This window comes from Magnolia sinica, chromosome 6 (genome assembly GCF_029962835.1).
Source record: "Magnolia sinica isolate HGM2019 chromosome 6, MsV1, whole genome shotgun sequence".
Classification (NCBI taxonomy): domain Eukaryota; kingdom Viridiplantae; phylum Streptophyta; class Magnoliopsida; order Magnoliales; family Magnoliaceae; genus Magnolia; species Magnolia sinica.
Genome location: NC_080578.1, coordinates 62,489,992 through 62,509,802, shown reverse-complemented (window position 1 = coordinate 62,509,802; position 19,811 = coordinate 62,489,992). Strand labels below are relative to the sequence as shown.

Genomic DNA, 19,811 nt, shown 5'->3' with positions numbered 1-19,811 from the left:
TGGTGGAAAGTTATCAGTAGTGTATACGACACACCTTGTACTCTTTAGGTCTTCATACTTGCAATGAAAGGCTCGTGTCTTCCTCAATTCTCAAATGGAATGAGGTGAAATCAAGCTTATTTGAAAAGAAATTGCTATCAAATGGCCAAGAGTTACCATATCACTTATTGTCATTCAGTTGACTAGCAAAGGCGAGGTGTCCACTCGCTTTAGTATTTGGTTGCACATGACCTCTATCAAAGAGGAGCATCTGTAAACACCACACCCTAGGCTGATAAGCTGATTGAGTTTGAACTGATGGATGGACAACCGAACCCCAATCCTAAACCCTAACTCTAAAAGCCTAAACCCTATGAACTCCAGTCCTAAACCCTAAACTCAACCCATTCAACCCAGTCAGCCTAACCCTAATCCCTAGGAACCTAAAACCCTAGAGCCTAGAGTCAACTAGGTGAATCAACTCACCTAGTCAGCCTACCCAATGTAACAACCCAATCAACTCACCTAGTTAAGCCCAAACCCAAGCCCAATCAGAGAAATATGCAATACTTTAAAGCAGCAACCTTCACAGCAGGGCCTTCATAGGCTTGAAAGATGCTATCTGCCAAAGCGATGAGTCTAAGTGGGGACCGGTGGCAGTCAGATTGCCGCCAGCCAGGTGGCACTCCCCCTCTTTGGGGCAGCGTCCCTCAAGCATGTGGAACTCTCATTTTTTAAACTCCAAATGTGTGGTTGAAGTATATTTACTCTAATGCTCATCTCCTTAACTAAAATTACCCTTTTACCACATCATCCAACCCATAAATGATGTCATATGGTAATCTCCAATCACAGCCCTTAAACCACTTTTTAACTCTAGAATTACCAGGAATTACAAGAAGATCGAATTTAGAGGCTATAAATAACCCCCCTCCCTTTCTTATTTCAAAGCACTCACAACCATCCCTTCTCATTTCAGAGACCACACCCATCAAGAAGCCATCCTTCCACCAAGTGGAGAGAGAGAGAGAGAGAGAGAGAGAGAGAGAGAGCCCAGCCTAGCCAGAGTCCAAGCCACCTAAGTTCAAATTTGAGCCACTTAATCTAGCCTTACGACACTACTCTTCATCTAATTATTCAAGCTTCAATCAGTTTCATTGAATCAATACATTAACATCATGCAATATTCATTCCCTTATCAACCCCCTTGTTTCTCATATACAGCGACATCATAGTGCATTTCATTATTTTTTTGCATCTAACTGGAGAGCGTATGGTCTGAGGCCTGTCGATACAATCGGATCCTACCCACCAGAAACCTTAGTCAATTAGCCATCATTTTGACATATACATTACATTCCATCATTTTCTTGTATCCGACTGGCAAGCGTATACTCTAAGACCTGCTAATATAATTGGAGCAGGTCCACCAAAAACCTTAGCCGATTGGCCATCATTTTATCATAAGCATCCATAAGCATCAAGCATCCCATACATACATACCTTGTACCCTGCACTTGATCATTTCGAACGTATGCTCTGTGGCTTGCCGATATATATAGATTTTGCCCATCAGAAATTCGAATCGGTCAATCATCATTGCCGTTGCATTACATTACATTTTCTGCATGCGAGAACTAACCATATTCCTCATAAATTAGTCAGATCTTGTAAAGTAATGACCTACATATGTACAGGCAGAGTTGGTGCCTAACACCTTCCATATCTGTAACCGTAGTCCTTTGGAATATTTGGAACATAAACTCATGAGTCATCTTAGGATTAAGGATCTTTGAGTCCTCAATCTTAAGCGTTTTTATGGGGGTCTAACCAAATGTAGAATCGTAATAATTGGTTAGTGGCGACTTGGTCAAATATAACACTATTTTACCCTTTTTACGAAAGCCCTCGAGCGAGGCAACCAATGGAAGAAGTAAGAGTCAATCTCCCATCCCCTTGGGAAATTTGCCCTCTAGCGTGCACAATAAGTTCTTATCTAAGTGCAAGAATCTCACTCTTCATCCCCCATCATTTGACATAGATGTCGGTGGCCATCTATTTAGGATTACCCCCACTCGTATTGCCACACTACCCAATATTCTTATTTCTAGAGACCCTCAGTTTGACTATGACATAGCGTTATGATGACCAAATTCCTATGTAATGGGCGTGATGAGCCATGGATCCATGGCAATGCCCTTCGGTCATCCAATACATCTAGCTCATTCCGGATCCTTCGCTCAATCTTTTCCACCAATGTGTATCTGAGAAGAACCAACTGAGTCAACCCGACTCCATTCATGGTCAATATTCTTTATAATGTGAGGATGCGTGTTCGACTTTGCCTTCCCACTATCATTCTCCATCAGATCACATATATTTTGAGAGGCAGTCAGCCAATGTATCTTCCATTTGGACATCTCATCTGTCTTCTAGTAAGGGAGTGTGGCTTCTCACCAACAGTTGATGTACTAATCCCTCTTACAAAAATCATCAGCAATAACATCAAGAAGATACACCTTCCCGCACCAGCAGCAAAGAACCCTGACGCCGACATAGACGTGCCTGAGGCCGAAGGACCGAAGCAGATGAGCGATGGCCCTACATAGACTCAGGAGCCCACACCACAAGCCACTCCCGATGCTGCCACATCGAGGCGCTCCATTCGATAGCAAGTCGCATCAAGCAGCTGTTTGTGGCGCAGTTTGAGATTTGGTTGACCTGATGGTGGACGTGCGTTTCCTGTCATACATGTACATTTTGGATATTATGTAGTGGTTTTATGACTTGCACAATTCATGTTATGATATTATATAGATTTTATGATTGCTTGATTGCCCCACATTTCTCCTGTTAATGATTTGACATATTTTCTGTGCTTAAGTAGTATATACTCATAGATTTATGTCTTTTCAATAATAACTTTCAATGCCTTACATGCTCTATTTTGTGTATGGAATTATCATATTGAATCATTTGCCAATCACTGACCAAAAAATGGGGGAACAAACCTCCCACCAAAGTGCGTGTATCTTTTTTGTGACACTTTTGGTATAGGGATGTAGGAGGAGCAATGAAGTTTTGTAAAGTTTTGAGTCAAGCTATAATTGCATATCTTGTGAAAATTTGTGACGTCTTGTAAAATTGTAGTGTATTTTGAGTTGTATAGGTTTTGTCACATAATTGACAAAGCGGGAGATTGTACGTGCTCTATTTTGTCAATTATCATGAATTGTGAGTCATCGAGTCTGGAGAGCCCCATAAAAGTTTGAAGACTAAAGACTCGAAGATCATAGGCATCTAAGCATTGAATATCAAGGAAATAATGAAGTGTCGTGACCTCTTCAAAACTCATACTTAACTTATAAACTCGACCTTCCAACTAGCCTAAACCCAATAGGAAAAACCACTCTAATATGAGTTAGTAAATGGTCATGGGAAGAAATAAATTTAAAAGAAAACTTCAAAAAAAAAAAAAAAAACTAGATTGTTTTGATCCCATCGAGGGGTTTTCAATGGCATCGAAGACCGTTCGATGACATCGAGAAGGTAGAGCAAATATATCCAACAAGCTCGAGTTAAAATCTTGGATTTTCTCGATGGCATCAAAGGGTCACCTCGATGGCATCGAAGACCACTTGATGACATCGAGTGGATACTTCAAAATGTCTAGCAAGCTCAAGTTAAAATTTTGGATTTTCTCGATGACATTGAGGGACCTTTGATGGCATCGAAGGGTCATCTCGATGACATTGAGTGGATACTTCAAATTGTCTAGTAAGCTAATGAAAAAATCATGAATTTTCTCGATGGCATTGAAGGGTCATCTCAATAGCATCAAAGACCACTCGATGACATCAAGCAGAGATCTTAAACTATCCAACAACCTTTCAAGATAAAATTAGATTTTCTTGATGGCATTGAAAGGGACTTCATGCCATTGAAGTTGACAGATTTTCGCCCTTTTTTACCGTTGCAAACTCCTTTACTTAAATGAAAGAGGGCTTTCTTTGCAAATAGGTGAGTAATAGAGAGAGCTTTATGAGTGTGTGAAACCCTAGCTAAAAACCATTCTCCCAAGCTCTCTTCCCTCATGGAGTTTATCATTCAATTCTTGTCTTCAAGACATTCATTGAGGATTCAAAGCTTCAATTGAAGAATGAACTCCAGCATTCATTAATGCTCTAGCAACCATCTTTGATGAAAAATTTGTTGTGCTAAAAAAAGTATTAAATGCTTACCCTTAGGAATCATAACCCTAACTATAAACGATTATCATTAGCAAGTTAGGATTCACATACCCTTGACCCACAGCTCAGCATCTCTAAAGGCATATCATCTTTAAGGTTGTGGTTCAAGGGAGTTGAAAATGCTTTCACGATTCAGAGGATCCCTTATTAGACCATGTTTTATCTTTCCCTTTCCATTATGCCTACGTCCATGTCCTGAGGCTACAAGATTAATATTCTATGCATTTTTAGATGATTTTGAAGGTTTATATTTTTGCAAAGTCATGTCTAGCTGCAAGCACCCAAGGACTCTCTCTATGGACTCTTCCATTAAACATAATGGGACCTAATTAAGGCAGGAATATTATACGTTTGAATTGAAATTGTAGCTGGTTACAAAATATACTCACATTAGCAAATTATTTACATAAAATAATTTATGAATAAAATTGAATAACAGACAAAATTTATTATAAATTCAATTAATCAGGGCCTTTAATTAAACTATCCAGGGTGATAATGGGCCCAACTAGTCAATCTTGGCAAGAATCGGTTATATCATCATCACTCCTCATGTGGGAGGTAGTTGTGTCATTTGACTCTCTTGAACATGAAGTTAAGCAATACCAATCCTGTAAATTTAAGATACTCAAGACCTGTGGGTGAGATGAGTCTCTCATCCTTACACCAACAACGTTTACTCCATACCATTTACGTCTATGCCAAACGGTGATCGTATGCATTTTTGTCATTGTCCACATTGGCTGCAAATCCAACTATATGCAATCTTACCACTGTATCCCAATATCAAGAGTTAAAATCCATAAAATTTTCACTCATTGAGATCACTATGGTGACTAACACAACCAGTTCCAATCCCACGAACTTAGACTCTAGGATTGCGAACATAATCCTACCCTTAACGGATTATCTATAAAATACTCTGATTTGGCTCAAAAAGTAGCTTACATTGATTGTTGAAACACGAGATTTCAAAAAAGAAACAAACAATTAGGTTTCTCTCCCATTTCCTTTTAAATCAATGGTTCATGCCAGCTTCTGGAGTATGGGTAATGGTCCCACAAATGAGCCGAATTTAACGAGTTTGATCAATTGAACTCGATCGATCAAAGATCGACCGAACTCACCCGGAGTTATGCTATTTTTGGGCTATACGATTTACAACAGCTTTGAACCTCTATAGCCTATCTAAACATGTTCCAATGAAGCTCATAAGGTTAAAAAGGATGATCAATCAAAGGTTTACCTACTTAGGAGCAAATCATCTAGAGGTTATGATGTTTTATTTCTAAGGTTAGATTCACCAAGGTACCTCAATTTATATGTTTCTTCAGTCTCTAATGCTTCGTGTCTTCATGTATATTTGGTCTTTAACTTCGAAGGGCTTAATCGAGTCACTGACACACTAACCCATGTAATTGATAAATAGATGCACAAATAAGTTTACTAACAAACCACATAAGAAGAAACAACTCAAATCAAAAGTATAGGTTTACATCTATTTGGGGCCACAGAGGCCTTGGATGCCCATGAAATCAATGCCCTACGATGTCTAATGATGATAAGAAACAAATGAACGAATTAGATTAGTTGGCCTATTTATGACTTTGGGGACGCACAATCCCCTCATCGACAACGGTTTCTCCAAAATCCAAGGTATGAAGAACGAAAAAAAAAAAAAGAAAAAAAAAGAAAAAAAGACCAAGAAGGCCACTTATGGCAAGGGCCTCACCTTTTGAACCCACCACAGATCTTTTATAGGGCCCCACTGGACTGTCATGAAGCAAATCCAACCCATTGACATCAAAGGGGTTTTAATTTGATGTCCTCGATTAAAGTTTGAGTGTCAAAATCATTATGAATGGACCACATTAGAGGAAACAATTCAAAATTAATGAACGACATTTATGCAGTCGTGGGTCACTCGAAGCTTTAACAGGAAAATAGAAAAATCACTTATATGGGTTCACGACTGTCCAATAAATGTGAACAGTTCAAATTGACTAAGGGATGAGCCCAAGTATTCTTTTAGTGGATCTGACAATTGACTTTCAATTGCTTCTCCCAAAATTTCAATGCAAAATAGGGTTGTACGGTGCAGCAGGTGGTAAAATGACAATTTTGTTGGAAAAAGAAAGTAAAAAGCCATCTAGGGACTACCCGTGAGAAATTGATCATTTTTGCGCTTAAGTCATTCTAGAATGCTATTACAGTGGAAATCCCATAAAATGGTGAGGAGTCGGGATCCTCTGTTATCAGGTCAACAGAGAATTCCTGTTACCCGAATGGTTTGGCGTCCGAAGCTGTTTTTTATTTTTTTAAATTTTTTAGTGAGTGGTGACGTGGACCAATGAGAATTGGGGCATCAGGAATTCTCTGTTGACCCGATAACAGATGATCCGGACTCAATGGTGGGATATGTGCGTCGGTGACTCACCTAAGAAGGTGCGACCCTTAGGTGCCCCCACCTTGATGTTTGTGTTCTATATTGTGCTAGATTATTCTAGGGAACGAACCCAAAAATGAATTATATCTAAATCTCATGTGGGCCATACTTCAAAAAACAATGGTGATTGAACGCTCAACCATTAAAAACATTTCAAATCCCAGCTTTATATTTTTGTAATATTTATTTTCTATTCAACTTATTGATAAGGTAATGCAAACTTGATGAAAGGAAATAATAAATATCAGCTTAATTCAAAATTTTTGTAGCTTGGAGAAGTTTTTTATGGTCAAATACTTTCATGTGGTGTAGCCTATCTGAAACGCCTGTGTGCAAAAAATGATTTAGCAAAACAGATAGACAATGTGAATATATAGAATACATATATCAGCTGGACCGCAGGGTAAGGGTAAGGACGTCATGTAATCCGAACCCTGTGGAATCGACAAGTGTCGCTGCACTAATGGAAGAAGATGGAAACTTCCAATAGGATCTGCGGTGTTGCACCATGTTTGAATTTAAAACAGAGAGGAGGTTGGGTGGCGATAGAGGAGATATGCAATAATAAAAAAACAAAAATACAAAAAGGCATCACCACGTGGATACAGATATCACGTTTGTCTGGCGCTTCAGTATAGCGCAATTGATAACGTTAGTCGCACGAGTGCACTTTCAAAGTGAATTAGCCTTACACGTGAAGATGATGTACATAGGTGTGAGATCAGAGCCGCATATCAGCTGATCCCAACAATGCAAATGGCATATCCAAAAAAAAAAAAAAAACGGAAATCCTTATGTGATCAGCAGTGTCCACGTCTGTAACAAAAGAAATGAACGGTTAAGAGAAACCGACCAATGGTTCAAATGCTGCTTATGTATGTGTGGACCAGCTGACAATCGTTTTTTTCTAATTTATATTAAAATCTCCTTGCTGATGATAGCCTGGCAAGCCTATCCGATCTTTAACACGTATGACACATTTTCACGTGTGAAGCGTGTGCACTTTTAAAATCGACAACTCTTTCGAAAGAGACGCGTGAATTTAAAATTTTGAAAACACCCATATGTTTTGGACCCTGAAAAGCGAGGGAATATCCTTTCGAATTGGGGATTTTATTTGATACTCTGGCTGCCTACGAAGATTAATACACGGGCACTTAGAAACAGTACAAGTGGCACATACTAACTTAAATAAAACCGACTAAATTGTTGAACACGTGGTAGCTAACTTAGATTCCGAAAATCAGATTGGTTGAACCATTCTAACTTTCAATTATTAGTAGATGTATGGATTTTTTTTTTAACTGTTCAATATATCTCCAGCTAATAATTGTATAATCAAATAGAAACAACTTTTGCTTATTTTGAAAGTTTGGTTGGAATTACATGTATGCCACGGATATGATTTTCCCTTAATTTCAAGCTGCCTGTGTATCATCCATCAGATTCTATTAGAGTATTAAACTGTTTCTTCTCCTGGAAAGATGGAACTGTATTACCATGACAGGAAAAAAAATGATGAGAAGTGGTCGCTAACCTAACTTTGTGACCCTTGTAACATGCTGACTTTTCTAAGAAATATTACAATACAACACCTATTCAATTAAGACGTTTATCACATGCATGATGAACATTTCGAATTCAATTAAATATATGTGATTAGAAATAGTGTTGAGTATGTTATAGGCGTACTTTTTTTTCTTTCTTTTTTTTTTAACACACGCACACACACCCCACACACTCATGCTAGTGGAATTTCACCACCTATGGGTACTCGAACCCTTGACCGGGTGTTGAAACTCTTGAGAGTCTAGCACCCGAGCAAGAGTAAGGACCCTTTTATAGGTGTATTTGAATTGAATCAATTGAATGCTCATAATCCTAGGCACCAAACTAATTATATTATGATTACACATGTGAAGGCTGATCTGATTGTTCAACTATCAATTGTTGCAATGATAAGGCGATTTAAGAATGGAAAGATTAACAATTCAGAATCGGATCTTTTTACCTTAAGCTATAGATTTTTATTTTTATTTTTAAAAAAAAACACTTATAGCATATCAGGTTTCTTAATGGATTAATAATAAGCGGGCAAGATTAAAATGAAGTTTATCGTTACTGTAGCGATGACGCTAAATTAAGGATTCTAAACTTAGGGCAAATTAGCTAGGCAAAAGTAAAATATCTAAACTAAGAAGCCAAACTAAATATAGACAATGTTAGACTATAGAGAGATTAATGATGTATAGTGATGGCCCAAAACTCTTTTTTCAAGTGCTATTTTTATAGGCTTTTGGGATGCGGTGCTCATGTTGTAATTTCCATGTGAAATTTTAATTATGCATTGGTCGTGTCCCAACAGGATTTGGATTGATTGTTGTATGATACCATCGTGATCCGTTTTGCTTCTAATTCTGGATAAACTTTTCGTTAATTTCTCTAATTCTTTATTGTCTTCGAGAAAATATAAATCATCTTAGGGATTTTTTTTTTCTTTTACAGATTCGTTTTTAATTGTCGTACATGAATTTACTTGTGACGAATCTATCATTGATATGTCTTTAAAAACTGGATCCTTACTCTTGCTCAGGTGGTAGACTCTTAGGAGTTTCAGCACACCCGGTCAAGGGTTCGAGTATCCATAGGTGGTGAAATTCCACTAGTGTGAGTGTGTGAGGGTGTGTGTGCGTGTGTTAAATTTTTTTATTTTTTTAAAATTTTTTTTAAGTCTTCAGAAACTTCTTACCCAAGCTAAAGTTACACATATCATGCGTGTGTCGGACACGTAATTTCAAAAGATAACCATCTTTTTTGCTGCAAACATGCTTTCGAATGATATTCACCTTTTTTTGTCGAAGACGTGCGCATAACTTTGAACTAGTTTACTTTTAATAGGCTATACTTGTATGATTTTCTTTGTCTCCGTTCATATATGAGTGCAAACATGTGGAGACTTCTCACTGGGCAATGTGGACTATATCAAGCCAGGTGTAAATATAACAATATCTCTATCATAAAGATCATCACTTTTCTTGAGAATGGACCTGATCCAATTACTAAGTGGGACACACCTATATTTTGGTTTAAACTCTCTATTGTCAATTGATTCCAACATTGTAGTTCAATTGATAAGTGGAATAGCCTGATTTGTACGTAATGTGACCTTCACAACGGGTCTACCATTTTAACAATAGTGATGGTCCACACAAGTGGCATTCTGGTGGGATGGATGGTTTAGTACCCTTTTTTTTTACTATGCATAGCAATTTGGTAGAGTGTTGTGGGGCCAAGTGATGTATGTGTTTTATTCATGTGGTCCATTCATTTTGCCTAATGCCCTAAAATGGGGCAAAACTAAATATCGTGTGGACTACACCATAGGAAATAATGGTGATTAAGTGCATCATTAAAAAATTTTGGGGGTCACAAAAGTTTTGGATCAAGTTGATATTTGTGTTTTCCCATCATCCACGCACATGTGACTTAATCAATAGGTTGGATGGAAAATAAACATTACAATGGGCCTAGAAAGTTTTTAATGGTGGGCATCTAATCATCACTGTTTCATGTGGCATGAATAAAACACATACATCATGGTGGGGCCCAAAGCACCAAAACTTGCATGAAAGGGTATATTCACTCAGTCTATCACTAAGGAATAACTCACTAAGGAATTGATATCAAAACCTCAATGTTGAAATAAGGGTATATTCACTCAATCTACCACTTGAGCTATGGATGAAGGTGTGTTTTAATTTTCATTCTTTGTATACTTTTGGCCAAATATCTTCATATTCTAACCTTTATTGAGAGTGTGAGGCACAGTCCCTTGGTAGGACCGTGCAAGTCTCGTTAGTTTCGTATGCACATGTCCATCACATGAAAAGTTTATAAATAATCCAATCAGCGACTAAGGTGGGCCCACCATGATGATCACCTACAACACAAAACCATCAAGAAGATGATCGGTCCACTGGAGACCTGCCATTGGCCTGATTCCACAAACATGCCTGTTCATTTGTGACGGAGATTTTCATGGTGGGGTCCACCTCTGAAAAGCCCAACAACAAGTCCCACCAAATTGAAACGGGAATGATTTCATTATATATTACTCGGACAGCATACTAGCATTGAAGAAAATCGTACATGTGGCACTTGCAGTGGACTGCAGCCAATCCCGAAATCAAATAATCCTTACCTTTGCTTACAGGATGTTTATTAGTTGAAATAGCATCATTGGATAGTTTTATTTTTATATAAATGTCTACTAATAAAATAGTAAGATAATCAAATAAGCATATATGTTTAAATTGACAACCATGGTTTGAATAACTTATTTTTAACTTATCATCTGCATATGTAATTTCTAAGCGCCTGCATATCATTCATCGCACTCTCTCAGGGTATCAGAGTTTTTCTGTTGATGAAGACTCACGTATAAAAGAGCAGAATCGGGCAAAGTTAGAATCCCCTCTCTCACACCTAAACTTGCAAATTTATGACAAGAAGAAAATATATTGGATAGGAAAGAATCCATTGGAAGTTTGGAACATGGGAAGTTGTAGTACTCACAGCCTACATTCCCATGTGGACCCCACCTTACATGATCCTAACTGTTCACTGCATCACCCCAACTCGGGATGGTCCAAAGAAAATGGACATTTAGTTCATAGTATATGGATGGACGGATGGCCTTTCTATTTCAATAATACACATGGAGACCGCATGGCTGCCTGGAAGATTGTTCAACCAGGGGCCTGGATCTACTTACGCATATTGGGTGAATGAAATGGATTTGAATGGCTGATTGTCAACATTACAATTTCATGGGAAAGAGGTCCTTGGGACTACCATTTCAAGACTAGATGTGCGTTTGATACCTTCTAATCATGACAATCTTCATGTTATCGAGGCATGTGGGTCCTTATTTTTACTCCGGTGGTAGACTCTTAGGGCCCGTTTGGCCGGGTGGATTGGAAGGGATTGAATGGTGTTAGGGTGGATGGCATGGATTTCTAGGTATGGCATGGATTTCTAGGTAATGATTGTGTTGTCGGTGGATTGTCTTGAGATCCATGGGATTGCTATATCCCTGGATTTTTATATCCAGTCTGTTTGGCACGCCCAACCAATCGTGGGATTAAACCTTCCCATCCCTTCCAATCCCTCAAACCAAACACGTCCCAGGCAAATTTGAATGGATTAGGATTGGATGTGATTTAAAGGTAATGATGGTGTTGTCAGTGAATTGTCTTAAGATCCATGGGATTGGGATCAGATCACCGGCCCTGTTTGGCACGCCCGGCCAATCCTGGGATTTAACTTCCAATCCCTTCCAATGCCATCCAGTCCCTTCCAATCCGACCGGCTAGGGCCCGTTTGGACAGGTGGATTGGAAGGGATTGAATGGTATTAGGGTGGATGGCATGGATTTTTCAAGGCAATGATGGTGTTGTCAGTGGATTGTCTTAAGATCCATGGGATTGCGGGATTGCTATATCTGAGTCTGTTTAGTACACCTAGCAAATCCAGGGATTAAACCTTCCCATCCCTTCCAATCCTTGAAACCAAACACATCCCAGGCAAGTTTGAACGATTTAGGGTGGATTGGATGGGATTTAAAGGTAATGATGGTGTTGTCAGTGGATTGTCTTAAGACCCATGGGATTGCTATATCCCGGGATCAGATCACCCAGTTTGTTTGGCCTGCCTGGACAATCCCGGGATTTAACTTCCAATCCCTTCCAATACCATCCAATCCCTTCCAATCCGTCCGGCCAAACGGGCCCTTAGGAGTTTCAACACTTGCTTGAGGGTTCAAGTACCCATAGGTGGTGAAATCCCACCATGGCGTGTGCGTGTGTAATAAAAAAAAAAGAAGTCATGTGGGTATGGAACACTTCAACTTGGTGGGTGAATGCGTAGTAGAAAGTGCTTGTTAGCGAATAGACTAATTCCTATAAGTAGGCAAATTAGTGAAAACTGAAAATGAAGTATAGTTTGTAGCTTACAGAGGTGAAAAATGTGATCTAAACAATGGCTGGAAGCGGTTTTACCTATGAATCATTTACTAATAACAAAACTTACAAGTATCCAAATAAGGCTTTAATAATTTTTTAATCAGTATGAGTTTGTAAAACATGCCAAGTGCAGGCTACACATGAGGTGACTGAGTTGCTGCAATGGACGAGTTTTACAATTAGCTGTCAAAAGTTAGGTGTGGGTCATTATAATGTTTGTGAAAAATCATTGCCAGATCATATTATGTTAGGACATGTACTAAAAAAATGAGGCAGATCTAGAACTCAAATAGGCTGTATGACTGGAGAAGTGGTGTCCTGCCATCTAAATCGTTGATAAGATAATTCCCACTGGGATTAACCGTAAACAAAAAAAAAATATTAGCCAGAAACAAAAATTCTGTGGCCTCGAGAATATTTCAATGGTGGATGTTCAATCCCCACTATTTCTTTTTGTGTAGCTGCTTGGAGTTTTGGATCCACCGCATTTTCGGTTTCTTATCTTAACATGAGCTTGAAAAAAAATAAAAATGGAAGGGTTATATTTCTCACGAACGTCACGGTGGGTCCCACCTGCTTTTGGACCGCAGGAACTCGGGTGTGGCAGGCAACCCGCGTGGAATAGTTGCGCAACTACTTGCTCGGATATATCATGAAACGCATACTCAACCCAATACGGACCCTTTTTTTTCTAAGAGTGTGGTAAACGAAAGAGAAAGAAAGACAGAGACAGGAGCGAGCCAGGCACGACAACAACACGGTCTTATATAAAAAGCTAAAACGCCGTTAAGTATACTCCGCAAAGCCTCCCTTCTCTCTGCCTCTCTCTCTCTCTCTCTCTCTCTCTGACGCAATTTCATTTCAAATGGCGACGGCACCGATGATGCATCCGATGCTCTTTTCATCTGGTTTTCTTCTTCTTCTCTCTCTCATTCATCGAAGCTAATCTTGGTAAACAATCTTCCTTTATTCCAAGCTAATCTATCCATCTTTCAATTAAAAAAGAAAAGGAAAAAAAAAAAAAGAAGATGTTGGCGAAAACCGAATCAGTGAATAAGAAGAAAAACAGGCTTATGATATCTCCTTCTTCCGATCCTGGAAACGGTCGATTACTGCACGAGATCGAGGCTCTCAGCAAAGCCCTCTACCTCAACAAAAACCCCTCTCCGAAAAAAACTCTCCTTGACAAACAGCGCTCCATTTCTGCCGGCAAATCCCATTTCCTTGGTCCTCCCAAGTCATCCTCTTCCAATAAAGCTTCTAGAATCTTCAGAGACAATCCCCCTTCTCACAAGGACAAGGACAAAGACAAAGACAAAGACAAAGACAAGAAATCCTTCTGGAATTGGAAACCCTTGAAAGCCCTGTCTCACATCCGCCACCGCCGCTTCGACTGCCTCTTCTCCCTCCAGGTCCACTCCATCGATTCCCTCCCACCAGATTTCAACAACCTCGACCTCATCGTGCATTGGAGGAGCCGCAGCGGTGGGCTGGAGACCCATCCCGCTAGGGTTTTCCATGGCATCGCTGATTTTGAAGAGATCCTGACGCAAAAGTGCACGGTCTATGGGAGTGGGAATGGGTCCCACCATTCTGCCAAGTATGATGCGAAGCATTTTTTGGTCTACGCTTCCTTGGTTGGTGCCCCTGATCTTGATCTGGGGAAGCACCGGATAGATCTCACGCGGTTGCTTCCTCTCACTCTGGAGGAATTGGAGGAAGAGAAGAGCTCTGGGAAATGGTCAACTAGCTACAAGCTCTCTGGGAAGGCCAAAGGGGCGGTCTTGAATGTGAGTTTTGGCTTCTTGGTTCTAGGGGATGATTCTGTTGAATCCGGCACGACTAGGAATGTGGTTCCCAAGAATTCAAATTCGAAGCAGGGTCAGATTGATTCAACAAAGTCTGCAGTTGGTCCCAACAGGGGCTCGCTTCGGCGTGTCGGGAGCCTTCAGGGTGGGACGCATGTGTCTCATGATCGGTCTCATGCCCCATCTCGGTCCGTGGAAGATGTCAGGATCCTTCATGAAGTTTTGCCTAGCTCAAGGTCGGAGGCATCGAGCTTGGCTGGTTTCGAACGGGCGCTGACATATCGGAGTTTCGATGAGGGGGAGTTTTTTGGTCTGGTTTCATCTAAGCCCGAGTTTGAGGCATTCTCAGGACACAAACTGAAGCCATCAAATGATTTAGTGGAGTCTGCCAAAGAGAGTTGCGAAAGCATGTGTGATGATTCTGAGTTCACTGTTATTGAGCAGGGTATAGAGATTGCTTCAAAGGATCAGGTGAAGCTGGAAGAGGATACGAAGGCTGCTGATGATGTTTTTGCAGTAGAAAATGTCAAGATCAATGAACTTAGTATGGGCAGTAGTGAAGCTGTGGTAGTAGAGGGTATGATGCCTGATCTGCGGGACATGGCCCATAAAAGTTACAAAGGAGAATCCCTGATTGATGGTCATGATTCCAGTGAGGACAACTTGTTAACCAGAGAATTGGTCATGGAGGAACTGGACTCCGCTTTCCGTAGTCTTTCGATTCTTGAGGTTGATGGATTGGATTCTCCCCAATCTCCAAACAAGGGTCCCGTGCAAGAGAATGACACAGAGGTGAAATCAAATTATAAGAAGGTTAAGGCAGGTAGCTTGGATGACGTTACAGAGACAGTTGCCAGTGAGTTCTTGAGCATGCTTGGTATAGAGCATAGCCCTTTTGGCTTGAGTTCTGATAGCGATCCGGAATCCCCAAGAGGGCGCCTGTGGAGACAGTTTGAGAAAGAGTCTCTCGCTGGAGGTAGTGGCATCTTCGGTCTTGATACTTGCATGGGAATGGAGGCAGTACCCGTTGATGATTCCACAGTTCAGTTCGATTTGGGTGACTTGTCTGAGGATTTTGAGCTGTCCTCGATCATTCATGCTGCTGAGACAGAGCATCAGAAAGCCGCCCAGGCAATGAAAAGTAAAACGAGAGCCAAAATGCTGGAAGATGCGGAGGCAGAAGCTTTAATGCAAGAGTGGGGCTTGAATGAGAAGGCATTTCAGAGATCTCCGCCTGACAGTGCCAGTGGATTTGGTAGCCCAATTGATCTCCCCCTTGAAGAGGTGTTTGATTTGCCTCCTCTTTGTGAGGGGCTTGGCCCATTTATTCAGACAAAGGATGGGGGATTTCTGCGGTCAATGAATCCGTCCCTCTTTAGGAATTCTAGGAGCAATGGAAGCTTGATCATGCAGGTCTCTAGTCCTGTTGTGGTCCCCGCAGAAATGGGTTCAGGGGTAATGGAAATATTACAGCATCTGGCCTCTGTTGGAATTGAAAAGCTTTCGATGCAGGCAAGTAAGCTGATGCCTTTGGAAGATATCACTGGGAAGACGATGCAACAGGTAGCAGGGGAAGCTGCACCCGCTCTAGAGGCACAAGAGAGGTCTGTGAATTTTCTTTTAGAAATTTCTCTTTGTTGGGTTTGTGATTCCCTTCTTCTTTTTCTATTTTATTTCAAATTGACAACTTTGTTATCGTATTTCTTTTTTTGTTTCTGCAGACAGGATTCATCGAAGCATCTAAAACCAGCAGGGCTGTCAGAGGTTGGACAAGATGCAGTTGGTGGAAGAAAGAAAGGCAAAGGATCATTAGGGCATGGGTTGGATTTGAGTTCATCACAAACAGGTTCTGAATATGTTTCACTGGAAGATCTTGCTCCATTGGCAATGGATAAAATTGAGGCTCTCTCAATAGAGGGTTTGAGAATACAGTCTGGCATGTCGGATGGGGAGGCGCCTACAAATATCAGCCCTCAATCCATTGGGGAGATTTCAGCTCTGGCTGGAACGAGGGCCAAGAGCAGCAGGTCTCTTGGTTTGGAAGGTGCAGCTGGATTGCAGCTTTTGGACATTAAAGACAGCAGTGATGATGTTGATGGATTGATGGGCCTTTCAATTACATTGGATGAGTGGATGAGACTGGATGCGGGAATAGTTGATGAAGAAGAACAAAACAACAGCCGGACATCAAAGATTCTTGCGGCCCACCGTGCTAGTTGCACAGACTTGGTTAATGGAGGTTGGCAAGGAGATAAGAGAGGGGGTAAAAATTCTGGTAGGAGGTGCGGTTTATTGGGAAACAACTTTACAGTAGCACTAATGGTGCAGCTTCGGGATCCCTTACGTAACTACGAGCCGGTTGGCACCCCCATGCTCTCCCTCATTCAAGTGGAGCGGGTCTTTATCCCTCCAAAGCCCAAAATATATGTCAGTGTCTCAGATAAGGGAAACAGTGAAGAACCTGATGAGCCTGAACTGGTAATAAAAGAGGAGAAGAAAGAAGAAGAAGAAGTCGAAGCCGAAGTCATACCTCAGTTTAAAATCACTGAAGTCCATGTTGCCGGTCTGACGACTGAACCTAGCAAGAAAAAGTTATGGGGTACCACGACGCAGCAACAATCTGGTTCGCGGTGGTTGCTTGCCAGTGGGATGGGGAAGAGCAACAAGCACCCGTTTATGAAGTCGAAGACAGTTTCAAAGCCTGCCCAAGCAACCACGACAGTGCAGCCTGGGGAAACCCTGTGGAGCATTTCATCTCGTGTTCATGGCACTGGAGCCAAATGGAAGGAATTAGCAGCTTTGAATCCTCATATACGGAATCCTAATGTTATTTTCCCGAATGAAAAGATCCGGTTGCGTTGAGCATTCTACAGGCTTTCAATAGGAACACAGCACAACCCTTTATGGGGTTGGACATCATCACTGCCTTGCTGTCTGCGGAGCTAGGTAGAGTTAAAGTCAGTGAAAAAGAATCTAGCCACATGGTGGGATCAGGAACTGGGTATGATCTGCATTGATGTTTATATTGGGTGCAATAGAATTTCTGCTTTCGGAGCTTTCTCTTGTACTTATCTCAATTATAATCTTTTATTTCCATGCAATAAAGCTGATTGTGAAATGGATTGTTGTTTCTTCTATGTAATGAATGTCTACTTCTCTGCTCTTGAGTTTGCATCTAATGTTACCTATGCTTTATTTCTGTCTTGGAAGTTGTAGATATATCTGGTTTAGGAGCTGATGCATTGCTGGGCAATATCCACACATTTAAACTTGGAATGAATGTATTATTCCACTGTAGGGGCTCCTGTGGTGAGTGTGAAGCTAGAAATCTTCACTGATGTGTAGTTTACTTTCTTTGGCTGCAAATGATGTGTCCTTGCATTCCGTAGTTGCTTCACATTTTGTTCTTTGGTCATATTAAGGTTCTATTAGGATACATTAAGTTTCTGCACCTGTCATGGGAATGCATGTAATTTTAGTTGCAATATGGGGCTGTTTCTGTCAAGGTGCAATGCTTTTCACACTGGGTTTTTGCCAATGTTGCTGGAATTTGCATCATCATCATCATCATCATCATCATCATCATGTGATTATTACATTAGTGCTGCGGATGGTTGATACAGTTTGGAGACCCTGCTTCAGATCTTTCATGGACGAGGATTCATTCCACCCTGAATGGATTATACGGTCTGCTCCAGATATACAAGCATTTACCGTACCTCCAGGTAATGCCTTCTGTTGCATCAGCTGTATCATGGATGAGGATCCTTCTAATTGTACTGATGCTTTATGTCTGTTTCAGAAGACATAGATAGGTTTGGTTTAGGAGCTGATGCATTGCTGGGCAACCTTTCATCTGTCGTTTTGCTCCACATTTAGTCTTGGAATGAATGGATTATTTTGCTGCACCAGGGCTCCTGGGGTGAGTGTGAAGCTAAAAATCTTGACTGTTGTATAGTTTGCTTTCTTTGGCTGCAAATAATGCACACTTGCTTTCCTTAGTTGCTTCACATTTCGATCTTTGTTTGTATTAAGGTTCTATTAGGATGCATTCAGTTTCTGTGCCTGTCATGGGAATGCATGTAATTTTAGTTGCAATGTGGTGTTGTCTCTGTCGAGGGGCAATGCTTTTCACACTGCTGGAGATGGGTTTTTGCCCATGTTGTTGCTGGAATTTGCATTATCATCATTTGATTATTACATCAGTGCTGTGGATGGTTGATACGGTTTGGAGCCCCTGCATCAGATCTTTCATGGATGAGGATTCATTCCACCCCAGATGGATCATATGGTATCTTCCAGATATACAAGTGGTTACTGTACCTCCAGGTATGCCTTCTGTTGCATTGGATCTTTCATGGATGAAGATCTTTCTAATTGTACATATGCTTTATGTCTGGTTCAGAAGATGTAGATAGGTCTGGTTTTGGAGCTGGTGCATTGCTGGGTAACATTTCATCTGTCATTTTGCTGCACATGTAATTTTGGAATGAATGTATTATTTTACCATAGCAGTGCTCTTGTGGTGAGTGTGAAGCTAGAAATCTTCACTGTTGTATAGTTTGCTTTCTTTGGTTGCAAATAATGCCAACGTCCTTCCCATAGTTGCTTCACATTTTGATCTTGGTTGTATAACTTGTATTAAGGTTTTATTTGGATGCATTCAGTTTCTGCATCTGCCATGGGAATTCACGTAATTTTAGTTGCAATATAGGGTTGTTTCTGTCAAGGAGCAATGCTTTTCACACCGCTGGAGATGGGTTTTTGTTGGAATTTGTGTCATCATCATACTCATGTGATTATTACATTGGTGATGTGGACCTGTGGTGGTTTACATGGTTTCGAGCACCTGCATCAGATCCTTCATGCACGAGGATTCATTCCACCCTGAATGGTTCAACAGTCTCCTCCAGACATACAAGTATTCACCCAACCTTCAGGTATGCCTTCTGTTGCATCAGATCTTGCATGGATGAGGATCATTCCTGGAGCTGTGTAATTTGTTTCAGAGGAGGGAGTTTATTCCTGATTAAATGAATTGAAGATATTGATGCAACATGGTGGTGGAGCCACCCTTTACAGTTGCATTTCTTTAGTGGTAATTGAGGATTATATGAAAGAAAGAAGAGGAAATACAGAGGGAAATAGAGAAAAGGATAATGAGAGATTATCCTATATTCTCCTGTACAATGTGACTAACAAATTTCCCCAAAAGACCCAAAATCTCTTGCATATTACAACCCTTAAAATGCTTGTTCCTTAAAGCCTAAGAGATGTGCCTCCTTCTAACCCGCTATGGTTGGTC

At 40.6% G+C, this 19,811-nt stretch overlaps 1 protein-coding gene across 2 annotated transcripts; it reads left to right on the top strand.

Moving 5' to 3' along the window:
• The first annotated feature begins 13,469 nt into the window (after positions 1–13,469).
• LOC131248804 (protein PLASTID MOVEMENT IMPAIRED 1-RELATED 1) lies at positions 13,470–19,560 on the top strand. 2 transcript variants are annotated; one of them, XR_009172465.1, is made up of 5 exons: positions 13,470–16,110; positions 16,228–17,507; positions 17,717–17,815; positions 18,130–18,835; positions 19,221–19,560. XR_009172465.1 is itself a non-coding variant. In XM_058249266.1 (2 exons), the coding sequence occupies exons 1-2, from the start codon at positions 13,727–13,729 to the stop codon at positions 17,366–17,368; spliced, it is 3,525 nt and encodes a 1,174-aa protein (XP_058105249.1). In that variant the 5' UTR covers positions 13,470–13,726; the 3' UTR covers positions 17,369–17,670. The 2 variants fall into 2 exon arrangements, 1 of the variants encoding a protein (XP_058105249.1); XM_058249266.1 differs by lacking the exons at positions 17,717–17,815; positions 18,130–18,835; positions 19,221–19,560 and having other exon boundaries at positions 16,228–17,670.
• The last annotated feature ends 251 nt before the right edge of the window (positions 19,561–19,811 follow it).

Excerpts from the sequence above, each read along its gene's own strand:
- LOC131248804 (XM_058249266.1), top strand. The coding sequence starts at position 13,727 with ATGTTGGCGAAAACCGAATCAGTGAATAAGAAGAAAAACAGGCTTATG. Across the intron at positions 16,111-16,227 it reads GCTCTAGAGGCACAAGAGAG|ACAGGATTCATCGAAGCATC; the intron begins GTCTGTGAATTT and ends TTGTTTCTGCAG.